The sequence below is a fragment of the Spodoptera frugiperda genome, chromosome 3 (assembly GCF_023101765.2).
Source record: "Spodoptera frugiperda isolate SF20-4 chromosome 3, AGI-APGP_CSIRO_Sfru_2.0, whole genome shotgun sequence".
NCBI classification, from domain to species: Eukaryota; Metazoa; Arthropoda; class Insecta; order Lepidoptera; family Noctuidae; genus Spodoptera; species Spodoptera frugiperda.
Genome location: NC_064214.1, coordinates 3772308 through 3791975, shown reverse-complemented (window position 1 = coordinate 3791975; position 19668 = coordinate 3772308). Strand labels below are relative to the sequence as shown.

The 19668-nt window shown below is 36.6% G+C and overlaps 2 protein-coding genes across 2 annotated transcripts; one reads left to right on the top strand and one right to left on the bottom strand.

Annotated features, from left to right (window-relative positions):
* Positions 1-3087: 3087 nt before the first annotated feature.
* On the bottom strand, positions 3088-5073 carry LOC118274081 (alpha-(1,3)-fucosyltransferase C-like). Its single transcript, XM_035591438.2, has 2 exons — positions 4111-5073; positions 3088-3538 (listed from the first exon to the last, which is right to left on the bottom strand). Exons 1-2 carry the CDS (start codon positions 5001-5003, stop codon positions 3205-3207), a joined length of 1227 nt encoding a protein of 408 aa, XP_035447331.2. The 5' UTR covers positions 5004-5073; the 3' UTR covers positions 3088-3204.
* A 12220-nt stretch (positions 5074-17293) lies between these two features.
* Positions 17294-18773, top strand: LOC118274056 (forkhead box protein C1). The gene has a single exon (XM_035591411.2). The coding sequence runs from the start codon at positions 17315-17317 to the stop codon at positions 18263-18265; it is 951 nt and encodes a 316-aa protein (XP_035447304.1). The 5' UTR covers positions 17294-17314; the 3' UTR covers positions 18266-18773.
* Positions 18774-19668: the final 895 nt, after the last annotated feature.

Here is a 19668-nt window from a genome sequence, read left to right as displayed (position 1 = left end):
TTTTTCTGCCACAATAAAGTGGGAATTCTGCATAATAATTTGACATACAAGGGTGGAAGTGGGTGGCAAGACTATGTCGGAAACAATTAGGGTGGGCGCACGCGCGCCAGCTTCCTGTACCTCGCCTAATTGGCGTATCTCTGCGCCGTTCAATGTATCTGTTATAATTGACGTCACTGCAACAATGAGATTAGATTGCTATCTGTTTATGTTAGTTACTCCATTAATGTACGTGGAAACGTTCATTATGTAAGATCTTGATATGTGACAATATATTATCTGGGAGAGTATGTTCTGTTTCGGTCTGTATTTGCTTTGTAAGTAACGTTCATATGACTATAAGTTATGATTACATTTAACTAACGAAAAGCTTCGATTCGTATTTATAGATTCCTTTTCCTATTTGAAAATGTTCTATTGATTTTTCAAATATAGAAAAACTTGCATAACTTCTATCTCTACTGAATACTACGTCGCATGCAACCCCATTTCAAATGACATTGGTATTGACGCAACCCTTCATTAGCAAAACTAATGATTCGCTAAACACCGCCGTGTCCCCTACCACGTATTCCCAAGGCACCTGCTTTGTTCGACCAAAATCTATTTATTCATATCGTATTGCTAATTTGAGGATTAGGTGGCGCGTTCCGCCGGTTATTGAATTATCCATTCCGTTTGCGGGGACTTCGAGTCTCCAGGGACAGTGGTACGAGTTACGTTGGTACGAACTCCGTCCGTCTTTGATGTATTTTGAGTTTTGTATTAGTAAAAACTGTTTGTAAAAGAGATGTAGTAGGATAATATGTGTATTGTATAGTAGGATAATAGTTTATATTTCTGTACCTAATTAGGATCTCGTTACTCGTCATAATCTAATAAGAATTCACTTAAACTGACGTGACCAAAACTTCATGTCTCGTGGATGTAAAATACACACATCATATCAACTTTCTATGGTGTGGTATAGTGGTCACTGCTAACAAAGGACAAAGGACTCTTCTCACACGGAGGTTTGAGCATTATTCACCACGCTTGCTCAATGAGGGTTGGCGATTTCAAACTTATAATTAGAAATTATAAGCCCAGGTTTCCTCACGATGTTTTCCGTTTTTGTTACCGTTTGACAGTGGTATTTAAATAATCTTAGAAAGTACATATCACTCGGAAAAAATCACATTGATACTTTACTGTTGGAAGGTTCCGAACCCAAAGATGACCCAAAGATTCAATTGACGAAAAACTGAACTTCTAAATCATAAAAAGAACTACAACGAATAAGCTAAGCCAAAAAAAGCCGTACAAATATGTAATGCGACCTATATTAAAAGAAATATAAATTGGAAAATATTACGACGTTTTCTTCAAATCTGAAGAGAATCATCATATTGTCTGGTTACGTGAAACTTTTGCTGGTTGTGACGTGAACATTGGTAGGGGCTGGGTTGGTCGGTTGGGGTACACAGTAAAATGTCGGCAAATGTACCGCGCGCTTTGAATACGTTATTATGTTTAGTTTACGAGTAAATGTTTAGCGCGCGCTGCGGCCAATTAGCTATGCGGTTTATATTCTCTAACTAGTCTCTAGTGTCTGGCTGTTGGAAAACCTATGTTTTAGAGGCATTTATATTTGCTACTATTAAAGAGTAATGCAGTATGTCACTTTAGAAACTTATATGTAACAATTTGTATGGTTCCAAATGAAACAGATCTATTTTTCATTAGTTATTATTTTGTAGAATTCCCGTAATAGATTAGATTTGTAAGATCTCAAGCACTTACGAAGAACTAAAAGATAACTTGAAAACAAATGCCACCGTCAACTTGACGAACTTAAAAGAGGCTATGAAGCGTGAAACGTCTATAAAACCATCATTAATTCGCGAGCATTTAGCTCATAATTGCTTTAATGGCGTTGACAATGGATCAGTGGAGCGGAGTCGAGGAGCCACTCAATTATGTGGCATTCAGGATCGCGGCTGTTTGCGCTGGTACTCGGGCCGCGGCCTCTTATTGGCTGACGAGGGCCCGCCACCCTCCGCGCGGGCGACAACCAGCCTTTGTGGACATCACCATTATTTTTGCACACCACCAATATTTAGATTGTTGAGATTTTATCAATAGCTTCTTGTTGATGCGCATTATTCAATGCCATTCCTTGTATTTGGGAATTAAGCATTATTTTGTTGATGATACAAGACCAATTTCTTTTTCAGGTTTACATTGTCAATAAGGTTTGGAGACTTATAGCCTATTAAGTTCAATTGGAAAATTAGAACTTGTAAGGTGTTTTGTGACATCTGTATGCTGAGGTGTGCTATTACTAGGTAGTAGGTACCACATTTAACATTGTTTTCCTTGAAAGACATTCCATCCCCATCTACACAAACCTACCGAAACAGAAGCAGTGCTCAGTGAGCCGTGCAGCCATCGACGGGTCCTCCAGTCTGTAGGACTGTACTCATGCGCCCCTCGTACGCATTAATGTTATTATTTGGCAACATTTACTAAATAATTTGCTCGTTAAACGTCGGCCGATAGGGAAGAGCCCTCCCTAACTACCGTATTGTGTCGGCGGCGATTTGCCGCGCCTCCCCCGGGACTAACGACGGGATTCAACCAATACGACTCTAACATTAATTACTGCGCCGTCTTTTCTACTAATATTTGTAGCAACATGTTCTTTTGTTACCGATACGAAATTAATAACGGCCTGTTATTGTATAGGGATTACAAAACTATCGCTAACGCTTTCTATGAACTCTTATAGTTACAAGTTGATGAGGTTTCGGTAATCTCTTGCGTGAGGGAGATTTGATAGCTGAGCTAAAGATTTGATACGTATTTGTTACTATTAAGTATTAACTTAGTTGTACACAAGGCTTTTCTATTGCTTTTTTTTATTAAAAATGCTTCGTGGAATGTTGTTTCGTAATTTGAAGGAAGAGCTAGGTACTTCTTTCATTTTTTCTGGTTCTTTCATATATGGCTGACCATAACAAAGAAAACAAAAAAATATATATTGAAATTGAGCAATGAATTTGTACGAAAACGTCCAAAGTTTTTAGTAAGCATAACCAACACAAAATGTTTTAATCATTTATTTTTATTTACATATACATCTATTTCATCTATATTATAATGTTTCTAAAAGTGCAACAGAAACCTTCATACAAAACAATAAATCAATTACTAGATAATATATCAGTACATATTGACGATGTGGCTATTATCGACATGGACAAGCGTCATTTCATTCCAAAATGACTGTGGCAAGCACCACTTCATGCCGTTGGGTAGATTCCACCAAAGCCTAAACTTGGGATACGTCTTAGGACTTAATTCGCCCGTGTTTAAGACCTCACAAAGCTTGCAAAGAGGGTGGGTGCCCGGTGGGCCTGCGTCTATCGTGTAGAAGTTCCTCCATTTAAAGTACTCGTAGTATATCGATGGATTTTTTATAGCTTGGTACATAATGTATGCCAAGTTATACGGATGATATTCATGCGCGTTGATGTACGATCCAGGTGGCAGGAATCTGCAGACAATAAGTCAAAAAAGTCAAAATTATTTATATCAAATAGACCAGGAAGGCACTTTTGAACGTCAAAGCAAATATAATAATATTAATAACGTCTGTCTGTCGGTCAGTCCTCAAGTGAAGCTATTTGCTCGTTCCAAAGTGTAGATTCCTATGGAGAAGAACGAGCAAGAAACTCCATAGGTATTATTGGCATTGTGTAATAGATAGACAATATTACAATGATAGTGACATTGTAAAGAGAGAATATGTTTATTGTTTCATTGTTCTTTCTATTTATACGCGTAAATAACGCATTAGTATACATATTTTTGGACGAAATACTTTACTATATAAAGTAAGTTAAGCTTATTGTCACAGTCTGTCATCGCTCTAACTTAATTGAGATATAGTTAGGTCAATATACTAAATATAAGTAAATGAAGAGTCTTCCCTAAATCATAGCAGGTAACTATAAACTATAAAATATAACTACATAAAGCAGAGGTGGAAAATAACATTTTAAATAGTACCTACTCATTATTCAACCTTAGAAAAGTCTCGCTATAGGCAACATAGACACGTCTCACCTGGTGTAATTAGCGCCGCCGTACACAATGGGAACTGCGTAATTATTGTACCCATGCAGCACCTTCTCCGTGACGTAATCTGGAGCGAAAGAATTCTCGAATGCCATGTAGAAATAATAATCCCTGGTGAACATTTCTGCGCAATTACCATATCGGCATTTTATGTTAGAGCATTTACCAAACACGTCAATCTCAAGTGAAAAGTGGTATAAATGCTCGCTGAGTCGCGTGAGGTACTCGTCCCTCAAGCTGTCAGCCCGACAGTGACTCACCAGCCAGGCGGCAGCCCTAGTTTTATTAGACAAAATACTCAATGTACTTGAACTAATCGATGTATTTTCCTGCTCTGGCCATTTTACGTCGACTTTTGGAGCCACGACTTGACCCGCGAGGTCGCGTACCAAAAAGTAAGGCCAACTAATATCTGAATCAAGTCTGAATGTGAGCGTCAAGTTGAAGAAGTCATCGAAATAGGTCTCACAAGCCGGATAGTTGTATGCAGACTCTACTGTTGCGAATACGTATACTTGTGAATCGGACCGGTTTATTGGAAGGTATTCTTCGTCGAGTTCCAAAACTTTCTGATAAAAAAATATAGCGTCGAATCGCGAGTGGTCTCCGCCGAAGAAATTCTTATCACCAGTGAATATGCAGTTGTTTACTCGACACTGTAACTCTGGGAATTTTGACGAGTCGTCATCGTTTTCAATCATGTAGTACCATTGCCACGACAGTACGTACTTGTTTGAAGACGACGGTATGTTTCTAACTCGAATGAACCCACTCCGCCACACAATTAAAAGCATCATAATAAACAAAAACGATGCTAGTGCATATTTTGTTGAGCGTTTATAGAAAAGAAAATACGTGACCAATCTCAACAAGGCTACCATTGCTTTCTTATTACTTTGCTCGTTTACTTAATGTATCCAACGTACACACAAATTCACACAATGCGCATGTTTACAGTAACAGACAATGACAGAATTGCAATGACATTGACGACGACGCTTTGATAGCACATAAATTTTTTTTCTGAATAAAGTTATAGATTATAAAATGCTAAATCTGTAACAGAAGAAAGAGGTACATAGGTTTAGAAAAGAAGGTGTAATATAATAATGATGAGAAACAATGAAGTTTATGATGAAGAATCTACAGGGTGTCCCTGAAGTCGACGTCCAACAGGCACCAGATGATCGGCAAGGTTCCAAATGTTATCAGAAAAATATAAAAAAAAATCTAAGTCCTACAGTTTTTAAATTACAGTGACTTATGTGTCATCCACGAAAAAGTACACCCTGTGCCAGTCTTTTGACTCATGTTGCTACAAATCTTTATTTTTTCGTCTGCAGTCTTCCTTACATTATCCTGAATAGTGCTCCAGTAATATGAAATCATAAATTCTTATCCAACTGCTTTAGATTGGAAAACATTGTTAGTTTTAGAGGAACTAAAATACTCTGAATAAAATTTTCACCTTACTTTAAGTGACTGTACTGAATAAATTATGTATGGCGCTAGTAGTGGCAAATTTCACCAAAGTTGGCGCATTTAATAAGGATTATAAAATGGTATAGCACTTTGCACATTATTTCTTAAATGCGACACAAAAAAAGATTTTTCAATGAAACTCCGTTTCGATGAATTTATTTGAACTTACTAAAAATTCTTCTAGTGTACTCAAATCATACGTTATAACCTCGTATGCACTAGACAGCACTTTGCACGCTATTTGTTATCATCATGTTGAAAATCAGCGAGGATCTCTTGTCAAACAACATTGTCTGTTTACCCGTGATTTCGCTTGCAACATTCGTCGGCAATATTATCGCTAGACGAACTGGTGTTGTGCATCTCGAGCCATCGTACCCGGGCTTCGGCATTTTAGCTGAGCACTGGCTTTTTTGCACCGTGTTGATTATTTATTTTTTAAATTAATTTTTGCTTTACCTGCAATTCCTTGTAATGGTGCAAATAACTCTTTCTCGACAAACTAAGGAATATTTGATGGTTCATCCCGCATTTGATCACAAGAACACGTAACTTAATCGGAGGATTCATCCATTTCTTTTTTTTTGATGGGGATATGACGAGTAATTGTGCGTAAGAACTTATCTACACCATAGCACTACCGCGTCGATATGCTGTGTACATTAATCTGCCACGTCCGTTCCTTTTGATTTTACTACACATTTGATAATGCGTTTGATGCACTATGAACATCATATTGCAATCATTCAATATTATTTAGTGAAACAAGATACACAACATCAGTTCCTCTAGTAAGTCTAGTAATATTGCCGACGAAAGCTGCAAGCGAAATCATGAGTAGACAGACAATGTTGTTTGACAAGAGATCCTCGCTGATATTCAACATCATGACAAATAACAAATCGCGTGCAAAGTGTTGTGTAGTGCATACGAGGATGTAACGTATGATTTGAGTACACAAGAAGAAATATTAGTAAGTTCAAATAAATTCATCGAAACCGAGTTTCGTTGAAAAATCTTTTTTTGTGTCGAATTTAAGAAATAATGTGCAAAGTGCTATACCATTTTATAATCCTTATTAAATGCGCCAACTTTGGTGAAATTTGCCACTACTAGCGCCATACATAATTTATTCAGTACAGTCACTTAAAGTAAGGTAAAAATTTTATTCAGAGTATTTGGTTCCTCTAAAACTAACAATGTTTCCCAATCTAAAGCAGTTGGCTAAGAATTTATGATTCCATATTACTGGAGCACTATTCAGGATAATGTAAGGAAGACTGCAGACGAAAAAATAAAGATTTGTAGCAACAAGAGTCAAAAGACTGGCACAGGGTGTACTTTTTCGTGGATAACACATAAGTCACTGTAATTTAAAAACTGTAGGACTTAGAATTTTTTTTATATTTTTCTGATAACAGTTGGAACCTTGCTGATCATCTGGTGCCCGTTGGACGTCGATTTCAGGGACACCCTGTATATATTAATACGTGAAGCAAAAACTTTGTAACAATTTTTACGAAAATTGCGCGGACGTAGGAGCATAAAATTTGGTACACTTATAGTTTATGTGTAGGAGAATTGCGGAACGTTAATATTTTTCAAAAATAATGCTTATAAAGTACATTAAATCAATAAATAAAACATTACACACACATGCATAGTATCTGATCGTATTTGACAAAACGTCAAAATCGATAGACATTGCGATGGTATTCTCACGTCTCATATGAAAAGAGGTTTCTAATTGAAGGAGGTTTGGTTATTCATGATGCACCGGCATATATATATTTGAATTTTACAAAACTAATAGCAATTCGTTAAATACAAATTATCCTTGAACGTATGTTAAGTGGTATTGTAAATTAAATCGTATATGGTCGAATTTCGACCACTAGGCGACCACTAGTAAAAGCTCATTGCCTGTAGAAATAAAAATCAAAACAATTATTTTCTCTGAGATGATATTTATAATAAGTGAAAAAATTGGTAAGACATAATGAAAACATATTTTAAATAGGTCCGGAAACACGATGGCTAACAAAGATTGCTCTAATCGTCGTTCAGACGCGTGGGAGTAACTTGACCACTGAATGGCTGCATTGTCCCACATAGGTGGTGCCATCACTTAACTAAAGTTAACAATGCGTCCTAACGCCTCACTAATCCCAGATTAAGATCGTATCTGGAACAGGACATGATAAACACTTCACGTATAAATACAATTCATGTTTCATGAACAGTTACTTTTAAGTGTTAAAAAAATATTGACAATTGTCACTGTGCATGGTATAACAGAAGTTCAATACTTAGTAGTTTTAATTTTTGAGTACATATTTGCCTAAATACTTTGTTTTAGGGCAGTGCCAGTGTTTTTCTTTTGTAGGAGAAGGGGCAAATGAATAGACGGATTACCTGATGGTAAGCAATCAGCACCACCCATGGACAACCATACTACGAGAGGAGTTACCAAGAGCGTTGCTGATAAGTGGGGTTAAGGGAATTAGGTCTACCGTAACTTCACTCACACGGCGAAACATAAAACAAGCTAGCGTAGATTCACGACGAGTTTCTGTGAGGCATCATAGACAGATAGGCTTCGCTCTTCACTCCAAAGTATGGCTCGCGCAAGTGAATGATATGGGGGGATGAGCGTGAAACACATCGTACCAGATAGTTCTTAGGGTATAAGAGTAGTACAGAGTATCTGACATTTATGTTAAACTGTTATATCTGTCCTTATTTTTTTTTTCTATCTTTTATAATTATATCGTAAACAGACTTGTACTTCTGATCTCATCTGTAAGGTGTTCTTCCGTCATCGTGTCCGAGTGTCGACAGCATTGTCCGTGGAATACAGTTATTGTTGGCAAAATAACTCCATTGTGGCTATATGAAATGTTTGAGAGCAAAAACTTTGAGGACAATAGCACAGTAATTGAATTAGACGGACTTGGAGGCGTGTTGTTGTGTTCATTCTTAGAAACTACATGTACTTACATGTGTGTGACTTGAAAATGTTTGATTTGTACACGGTGCACATCTGGTTTGGACATTGTTACATCATTTTGTGGTTCAATGGTTAAGTTTATTGTAAATAAGGATAATATAAGCCTTATGAAGTAAAGCAATACAGATTTCAATTGGGATATCCTTGATTTTTTAGGAAACAGGGGCAAATGAGGATTTTGGCAACCACTACTTAATTACTTAAACACTGCGTCGTCTAAAACCTTCGGGCAATAATATCAATAGGCTTAGGTACAAACAAATATGTACCTTACCACAATATTGTTTGTGTTCTATTTACAACACTATCGCTGTATGATAATGATGACAAATAAACTAGTTGTTTAAAAGTATCCTTAAGGATTAAATTTTATAAGGTTCGTAACAATTCTACTTTACCATATTATAAATAAGAAAGTTTACTTTAAATTAATGTATTAGTTTACGCTGACAACTATGAACTAATAACTTCTACTCATTTGCGTAAAAACAGTAAATACATAGGCGCAATACAAAAGCAAGTTACGATAAGTAATAAAGGAATAACTAAATAAAGACAACAATAAATCAAAAGCAAAGCAAACCCAACCTAAACACAACACAATAAGATCAAATATTCAAATAGAAAAAAAAACTAACAATAAAACCGTTTAAATATTTATGAAGTATTTATTTATTGTGAAAACAGTAGCTTTGGGACAATGGTACCCCATTCTCTCTTGTCATGGTAAGTGAAGTATGCTCCGTTGACCACTCGAGAGCTTCCGCCATTTATGGGAGAAGCCATGAGTGTGATCTATTGAACTATTCGTGTGTACTTAATGTAATATGAGTAAAGAGAGGGGTTTTGGTGATATGTTCGTCGCAAAATGAGATAGGTTATAACAGTAATACAAGTTTTTAAACTGACATGGTCACTAGTAATATCATTAAAACTTAAAACGGGATATTTTGGTAAATGTTTATTATGAACTATTCATCCGTGATCATGGCGCTTGCAACAGTGCCGAAATATCGGAAACTCATAAAAAATAATATTATCCTGTTTTAAGTTCTAATGATATTAACAGTAATACAGTTTAAAACTTTGCAATATAGAATAGGCAGTGTGTCTGTTAACAGGAGCCAGTTGGACATGTTTTCAGAATATGTAAAGAATATCTGAATAATAATCTGGTATTCAATGGAACCAAAAAAATTAATGCTGAATCATTATAATTAACTGCACGCTTGGTGCAGTGGCTGGGCAAACGGCTACCGTGCAACGTGTGGCGGATTCGATTTCCGCAATGAGCAACTCTTTGTGTGATCCACAAATTATTGCTTCGGGTTTGGGTATGATGTTATATGTGAACTTGTATGTTTGTAAACGCACCTACGACACAGGAGAAAAACGTAGTGTGAGACGAAAAAAAGAAATCATTGTAATCTAAATTCTAAATGAATTTGACGTCAGTTTATCTTCTTTTATAATATCTTTAAAAAATAACGAAGAAAACCAATATCGTACCAGAATAAACCGACACAAATCCATGACCGGATATTTTGACAAGGCAAAAATTATATCAATTACGGCCATACGGTTTCCTGTTGAACGAAATATTATCGAAAAAAAAACGTGCAAAGAATCGTGATATTTATTAAATAGATTCCCGATTTCGCGAATCAGTTCTCGGTAGCATAAGCTCAAGTGTCGTTACAAATGTTACAATGGCGGTCGGAAGGGCCGGGCGCACCATGGCACCATGTGCTAATCCACTTAACGTCGGTTAATCCTCGCGCTTAGTTACCACAACACTATTGTCCACGGGGGAAGTGCGCTGTGCGCTCGACTGTGGTTAATTCAATCACAACAGTTGCTCTGCATTAATTATGTGGTGCCACTTACCTTTCGATTAGAAATTATTGAGGACGAGTGTGAAATTTTACTTGTAACAAGGAATTCACACGTATTGTATGATTTTCTAGTGTTTTACTTGGTTGAAGATTTTTTGCATTTGTCAATCAGTTGATTTGTCGTTTGTTGATCAGTAGATTACTATCCCACTGCTAGGTAAAGGTCTTCACACACGGAGAAAGACCTGTCCAAAATAAATTCCTCAATACTTAAAAAGCATTTAAATCACCTTACCAACAGACCAACTGGTTATTTCCTGACCCCTATTGTTACGCTGATCTATAGAAGTAATGTCTATACAAATGACTCAAATCATTCAAGTTCATGCTTGAACGAGCAGATGAAAGATGGCAATAGTTACGCGTCTTTTGAACCTTATTGCTTAATACAATCTTAAAATATTTTATAGCTCAGATCAGATTGTTTTATACTAGCTATGAAATAGTCATCATTGCGTTTTACTTCGTGTCATATTACAACACAATTGGCACCATAATATTTAGAATTTCTCCGCTCAGCCTGAGTGTGGGCAAAACCTCAAAGTTTATTGCAAAGATTGTAAAGTGAGTTTACTCTTATCGTGACTCAAATATCCTCTTCCTGCTTTCAAACTAAATAATTGTTCTGAATCTTTATCTTTGCATGTATCTTAAACACTGAGGAATATCTCTCGATCTGCACTTAGTAGATAAAGGGCGAGCCCAAAAAATATTTATTGTGTTTACACAAATACGTAGGTGGTAATCCGAGTTACCATTACCTATTCACAAGTCACTGGGAAGGGGGACCTTCATTGTCCCGTTTATAGAAGAAAAAACATTTAATAATATTATTGGGTTCTAATTTCGTTTGACTGTTAATCGTGGTTATATAAAAGTGTCAACCGACCTCAATGGAGGTGCCAATTTGTATAGAGTTACAGTAGGTACTTGAATGGAGCGCCTCAAGTTTTCTGTTACACAATTGGTACAACAAAAAATATGAATAATATCTCGCCCTAATAAAATAAGTGATTATTCAAGTGTTGCGTCTCGATACTGATTCTTTTTTACATTTGTATCTTGTGGAAGCAGAAGTGTTGCTTCTTAGAAAATATTATTAGCTCGAGTGGGGTTTTCAAGAGGGTATTATCATTTTATTTTATGTAATGTGTTTATTTAATATCTACTTTATTGGAGGTCTTTTAATGTGATTGTGATTATGAAGTACTTTCAATAAAGTTTGAGTTCCCACTATGAAAAAAATATAACGCATCCACTGAACTATTAAATGTTCATAAACGTGCATTCACAAATGCTTTCATTGGTTTATCTACATCATTGATTTTTATATTCAGTCGGTAGTAGAAACATACGCACGGATTAGTTTTTAAACACACAAAAATCTTTTTATTTTTACTACATCAAATCATAATACTGATTTTCAAATTAAAATGATTGTTTATAAATTAATCACAAAACAGAATACAATACTTCTTAAACGAAACTAAAATTGAATCAACACATCTCATAGATTTAAAAATAAAACCCAATATTAAACCATCCTATCACCAAAACAGAGAGGCTTCGTAAAGATTTACAACAGCGTACGTACTTACATATACGTAGACATCATGCTATCTAGGCAGGGAGTCAAACGTCGTACCCGCCTCACCCCCGACGCCGGGACGTAATTAGCCCCCCACACCCCCCACTTCGAACCACCCCCCACCCCCCAAACACAGACACAACCGAAAATAACAAGCTATTTGTATGTAGTAACGTTTTTGTATTGTTTCGTACTTCTCTACGTGTACCTAATACTTCAAATAAAAGGTTTTTGTGTAATCTGAAAGACTTTGTTTTTTGCTGTAGTTAATGGTTTATGTATTTTCTATTTGTTTTATTGGGGTCGTGTGATCAAATATATTATTTGATATTTATAACCGGCAGGCAGATCAAATTACTTAAATTTTCTTGTATTTTTGCACCCGAACCGTATCTCGTTTAGTTTAATCAACACTACTCGAGTAAAGTTAAACTTTAAACACTAGTTATTTTTAATTCGCTTAATCATAAGCAAACAAAATAACTATTTTTGCGTAGCAGCTACGCCGTAGCTTCGTAGCACGGCTACGTTATAAGAATCACAACGAAAACACAAAACTTTTCTTCATCATATTTTTTACAGCGACCACCAACATAACATGATATAATATTACGATATAGTTAATGAAACATGTCTGCAAACGGAACTGTCTCGCAAATCGCCGAGGTATTCTGCAAGGGGACGGGGATTATCTTCAAATAAGCGTATTAAATCGACTCGTGCGTCCGTGCTTTGTGATCCAAATATGTACGGCTTCACCACAGAACACAGAACTTTGACTACATTTTCCTTACCCACTGCACAGACAGGACACGTATTTCTTACAAATATTCTACTCTGTGACTATAAGTATGGGTATCTATGAATGTGTACAAAAAGACTCAGATAAAATCCCTTTGGGACTAGTCTGAGGTAGGATAGGGCTTTATTCGCAGATTTAGACATGACTAAGGATTCGTGATATGTTTTATTTTGTGGAGTACGATAATTTAAGATTAGGGTAGCATTCAATATGTTTGGGCGGGCCACCGTTATAATACGAGGCTTTGTGAAATCAAAAATGTTTTAATATAACTTGGCTGCGGGTTTGGCTACAAATTGAACTGATGAAAGAATATAAGTGGATTGCCTTGCTGATTTATAAGTTCTACGCGGTTGATTAATCATAAGGTTCTGTTTTCAACGGCTCAGCTGAGTAAGAGGTAATATTTCATAATAGATACATAGGCGTTACTTGTACCCAAAGGTTTCAAGTTATAGGTAAGTTCATCCGTGATCATGGCACTTGCAACAGTGCCGAAATATCGGAAACTCATAGACATAAATAAACATGGTAAATATCCTGTTTTAAGTTCTAATGTTAGTGACCATGTCAGTTTAAAAACTTATTTAAATAAATATTTACAAATAAAAATATTTACAAATCAGAATAAAAAAAATTAAAGAGAACTTTACACATTTTGCGATATTTAGAAGTTACTTCTGTACAGCAGTCACATCGATCGAGTCGTCGAAAGCCAAAGTACGGCGCTTGTTTCCCGGCAGATATAAACAAATTCAGTAGCAGCGCGAAAGTCAGCCGGCGGCGGCGGCGACGATTTGCATAAAATTATATTCCCCCTTGTCGCCTAATACCTTCTTTGTGAGGCCAAAATATTTTGTGAACAGTTTTCCACACAAAGTCTCTAATTCAATACCGAAGTTATTTTACATGGAAACTCCGTAAACATAACGCTCCCTTTGATTCTTGTTTTATATATTTTTTCGCTGTATTATTATTTTGTGTTATTTTCTTCGTCACGTTCGCTCGAGTTTATTGAACAAATGTTTACTACGCTAGTCTTATAAGGTTAGGTTTACACTGTAGGCGACAATATTCTTAGGGTTGCCTCTCTTTATTTGTAATGCTTCATTTTGCTCGCTATTATCTATTTACTGTTTACAATAATTTCATTAGCTTATTTATTTTTAAAACAAAACATTTTACCAAGTGCGGCTGTCGAACTCAAGATTATAGTCAGCTCAATACCTAGATCCAGACAGGTCAGTCACCAATAGTTTTTTTCTTTAATTGTTAGTAGTGGGATAGAGTTTAGAAGAATCTCTAGTTTATAGTAATAATTTCGCTCTTCTTTACATAAGATTCCTAACATAACCAGCATATAAAAGGGTTTAATTTGACAGTTGACTACCTCGGCCTACAGTCAGCACATTAACAAATTTAAATAAACATTTTCTCTACATAAATAAATAAACACAAAATAAAGTCACGCCTACCACAGTGTACAGTCGCACAGACAATGCAAACATAAAATAAACTGCAGGGCGTAAGTACAATGAGCGTGAAAAATAAATGAATTTACACAAGTACAGTCAGCACAAAGAGTTTTGGGAACGGTGGGCGGGGCGACACGCCTCCGTCTTGCCGCGCGGTTCGGCGTCGGCAATTAGAACAACAATGGGAAACAGCCAGGTATGAATAAATCAATCTGCATTAATTATTAAAATGTTATACATTTTATGTTAGAGAATAATGTTGTTTTTACAACGTTAATGTTTTCAGTTAACTTTGAGATTTAAAGTTAAAAGTGAGAAAAGTACTGCAATTATTAAATACTATATTCAATACTATACTTTGCTTACAAATACAGAAACAAAATAAATTATTTCTTAATGCCAACAAAAAAAAATCTATAACTTCATTAGATGCGCGGAACCTAAAAAAAAAAAATACAGAGCTGCTCCATCACATAAAGTTTAGACTACCCTCTTAATCACTTTTACTCACACACATCAACTCTATAAAAACTCATGCAGATATTACAGAGATACACTACACACCAAACAACCGAATTTAAAACCAAAATTTTAACACATTTATTTAAGTAATAAAATAAAATGTAACATTGTCGGCAACAGTCCCTGTTTACATTAAAGTAAACGTTATTATTTTCCAGTGTAGTAATTACAGAGTGTACATGATTGTACTTTACAGTTCAATAATTAAAATGTATGTTTGTTGTGTGGACAGTGGACAGTGGGCAATTGTTTTCGTGGCAATCGCTTGTTTAAAACTGCCGCGGACGTGACGCGGATTTAAAATTAAATCTACCGGTTTTACACAACACACATCCGAATTAAATGGGCATCGAAATAAATTGTTTTTGTTACTCTGTTGTGTTGTGTTTGAAAGGCTGAAATGTTGTAATAATCGGATTTGTAAGTTTTATAAGTATACCATAGTTAGTTTTGCATTTATAATAATGTTGAAAAAGTAATTCTTCTAAGAAAATATTTGACAACAACTTTTTTATTAAGAAAACCCGGAGCCATTTTCCTAAACACATAAAGATAATAATATCATACAACATTTAGTCTTATAAAACACTAAGTAAATTTTTGTTCCGATAAAAGTAAAATTTAAGACGGAGTCACAAGTTAACAATTAAACCCTAGACAGGTCATGTTGTCAGTTAAATTCAAAATATAACAACTAACATTCATGTATCACGGTTTGAAACAGTTGCAGAGTTTGAATTTGTATCCCATCATTGTAATATACGTAATAATAATATTTTTATCTAGTAATGAAAAGAAAAAAAAATATTTTCTGATTTCATTTGCTAAATGATAATTTTACACGGAACACGGTGAGAAAAATGTGGTTCTCAGGGTGTGGTGGATCTCAGTTATCAGTAGGTAATTAGTTCACTGAAAAGCAAACCGGTTGTTGATAACGTGAGAACTTTAAAATCGCACGAAAATATTTGAAGTGGTAGAGAATTCCGTTTGTATTTGATTGTGTATAATTATAACAAACATATATTATAATAAATATGCTTTGATTCAACAATTTTATTAAACTCAAATAAGCCAACTAATAAGATAACTGAAATAACGTAAAGGAGATAATGAGTAAGCAAGAAAATCGATTAACAAGTCATCCGTGTACCGCGCAGTACCCGTATCCATTGTCTACGCTGAAACGAGTAAATATTTCCTGTAATTTACTTATTCCACAAAACACTGCTTTCTGTATAAAACACAAAAGCACAAGCCGTGGAGACAGTAAACAAAATGGCGTATTTAAATGGGCGGCAACTGCATTGTCGGAGCGTTGCGTTACACCGATATCGTTCGCTGCCCCACTCGCACTCGCCGCCACGCTAGCTCTTCGAACCTCTTTATTTTCATTGCCTACCCACTATTCCAACAACGACATAACTCCACTAAACTGATAAAGCAATTTCAATTTTATTGTAACGGAGTAAGTTCGATTGTTACTCAAAGGTTTTCGTGATGATATGTCCTCATCACCACGTCACAGCGACATGTGAAACTGTTGCACGATAGTCTGTCCCTATCCAACGCGGAGGGGTGGAGTATTTTTATATCTGTGTCTCTTTCTCGCTCGCCTCCTGAGAAGTAATGTGTTGTTGCGTGTTGTGATATCTCTGAAATAACAGGGAAGCACTCGCTACGAAGTTGTCATTTGTAACGGTTTTGCTAAGTACCGACAGCAACGGTAGTCGTAGCGAATCTTCAGCAATTTTCAGACCAAGTTTTGTTAATATGTGTTACAAAAATTCGAACATTTCTGTTAATTAATCACCAAATCATCAAAATGATTAAAATAACAAGTATACTATACATACATAATTAATAATTACATACAATAATTTAGAAAGTGATTCATCATTACGAAAGACTAATTTAAAAATTTTACATTACACAAAGACAAAAAATGTACACCATAAATTATCTAATGTAATATTTTATTGTAATATTTTACTGTAATATTTTACTATTTTGAAGCAAATAAATCAATAATTATTTTGGTATTTAGGTACTAGTTTTTATTGTCCTATACTACTATTTTATTATATGTATACGTACTATTTCAAATGCGCCTATACATACATATTATTAAACTTTATTAAGTTACGGTATGTCCAAATATTAGTACTAGAATGTATGATTCTTAAGAGTACCAATCTGTAAGTAAGCATTTTGCTGCAGTCAGTACTGGTAGCCTCAAGGCAGGGCGCGTGGAGTTGCAAAGCCACTGGAGTGGGGCGTCGCTAAACAAAAACACGTATACAAGTAGCGGCGGCGCGCTGATTGGCTGCAGCCGCGCGCTCCCCGCCCCCTGCCGGCAGCAGCCCGCGCCCGCCGGGCCGCCGGCGGCACTCCGCGCCACGCTCTCCGCCTGGCAACATGTGCAGTGGAGCCGAAGGAGGCCCCTGGCCGCTCGGCAAGGACGCGCCAACAGTTACCGCCGCGGCTCTGGATCACTATCGTTTGCAACTGTATAACTATGCAGTGGCCGAGCGACTTCGCCTGTACCCGCCATCCGTGGCACCGTGTTACGCACCTTACGGGCCTCGACTGGCCCTCTCCATGTCGCTGCTGCAGCAACGAGTTCTGCAGCCCGAGGAGCCGAAACCGCAGCATAGTTACATCGGTCTCATCGCCATGGCGATCCTCAGCTCGCCGGAACGCAAGCTAGTGCTCTCCGACATCTATCAGCACATTTTGGACAACTATCCGTACTTCCGCTCCCGTGGACCTGGCTGGCGCAACTCAATAAGGCATAATTTGTCTCTCAACGATTGCTTCGTGAAAGCCGGGCGATCGGCCAACGGTAAAGGACACTATTGGGCGATACATCCCGCCAACATTGAAGACTTTCGCAAAGGAGATTTCCGAAGACGTAAAGCTCAAAGAAAAGTAAGGAAACACATGGGACTGGCTGTTGATGACGACGGCGAAGATTCTCCATCACCACCGCCTCAGTCGCCGCCGCCGACGGCTCTGCCCTTACCTTTCTGGGGAGCAGGCCGACTTCCCGGCGGCGCCCAGGCGCGCAAGAGACAATTTGATGTGGCTTCTCTGTTGGCTCCTGACGATGCTCCTGAGAAGCGACAGCGACGAGACAGCAGTTGTGAGGAGGAGCAGGAGGAAGACATAGACGTGGTAGCGAGTGACCAGGAGGAGCGCGCCACCGAGGACGAGGTGCGGGCCCCGCTGGCCCCGGCCGCGCAGTACCCGCTGCTGGGCGGCTGGTGGCCGGCGCTGGAGCCCGCGCTGCTGCAGCAGCTGCGCCGCTCGGCGCTGGCGCCGGCGCCCCCCAGTCCCAGTGACCAGCAGCGCCCACCCGACACCTAAACGCTGTGCGTATAGTGTGCATACCCAGTATTAAATAACCATTACGTTACGTTATCGTTGCCTAGTGATATCTTCATTTATAAATCTATATTATTATACCTAATATTCTTATACAACACTGTGTAGGCGCGTTGAACTCTTTTCTTTCGAATTTCTTCTTTCTCTGTTTCCTTTCTTTCTTGTGATCTTCGTTTATCGTCTATAATCTTATCTTACTATAAGTGTAAATTATTGTATAAATTAAATTTATAATATTAATTCTACTTAAACTGTATATGTAGACCAGTGATAGTTGATATATTAAGCGATTTATTGATAAAGTCTGAGAACGACCAAGCTATGTAGATAGTCTCTTAGTTTTATTTGTAAATACGTAAAGTGTTGTCTACTCTTCGTTGTTAATGACGTGTAAACATACTGTTGTTTATTTACTAGAGGACATTAATCAATAAAAATAAAAATTCTATAAAAATCTCCGAATAAATAGAAATTATAATATATAATGAAATGTTTTATTTAATGAATGAATCGACCGCGACGTAAACACTCACGCTACAGATAACCCGATGAGTAATTAATTCTTAAATTACCCACATGCGGTCGCATTACCTCAATGTTTCGACTAATTCATACATAAAGCTACCTAAATATACGTACTCGTACAAATATTGCAAAACAAATGACATAATATGTACTAAATGTACTATCAGAAAAAATATTTATTAACTTTGGAAGTTTAATTCAACACAAATGCGACAGGAACATTTGTAAGTAAAATGACAAATATTTCGAGGAATATTATAACCAACCAGTATGAAGTTAGCATTTTACTTTAAATAAATGAATAAATATAACCAACCAAATTAGTAGTTCATAATGAATCTAAAACAAGGATTGAAAATTCGCCCCTAATGACCTACTGACCTTAGAATTAGTTGAATTAATAAAAAATTTCAATCTACCTACTAAAATGTTAGATAACAATTAGACAAGCCTATCCTCATCTAGTTATTTCAAAGATTGACGTGTAAAAGTGTAATCTTGTAACCAACTTGCAGATATAAAATATCATTTATCATTAATTAATATAAAAATTTTCGTTTATTACTTAAATTTAACAAACAAAATTGCAACCTATTCTAAAGATTTTAAATTTTAATTTTAATTAACATTTTAACCTCTAAAATGCAGCACAACATATGTATAAAATTACCTAACACATATTTTTCAACCGTTATGGGTCCCATGTAATAGACGGTAAGCTATTACCGTACTTCAGGCACAATTCCATATTGTTACTTAAATAGAAATAAAAAAAAAACTATTACACACTGGCCGACCCAGAAATCGAACTCGGCAGTTACGCTTATGACCACTTAACCATGGAGGTATATGGTTAATTA

Excerpts from the sequence above, each read along its gene's own strand:
- LOC118274081 (XM_035591438.2), bottom strand. The coding sequence starts at position 5,003 with ATGGTAGCCTTGTTGAGATTGGTCACGTATTTTCTTTTCTATAAACGC. Across the intron at positions 3,539-4,110 it reads GGCGGCGCTAATTACACCAG|ATTCCTGCCACCTGGATCGT; the intron begins GTGAGACGTGTC and ends TATTGTCTGCAG.
- LOC118274056 (XM_035591411.2), top strand. The coding sequence starts at position 17,315 with ATGTGCAGTGGAGCCGAAGGAGGCCCCTGGCCGCTCGGCAAGGACGCG.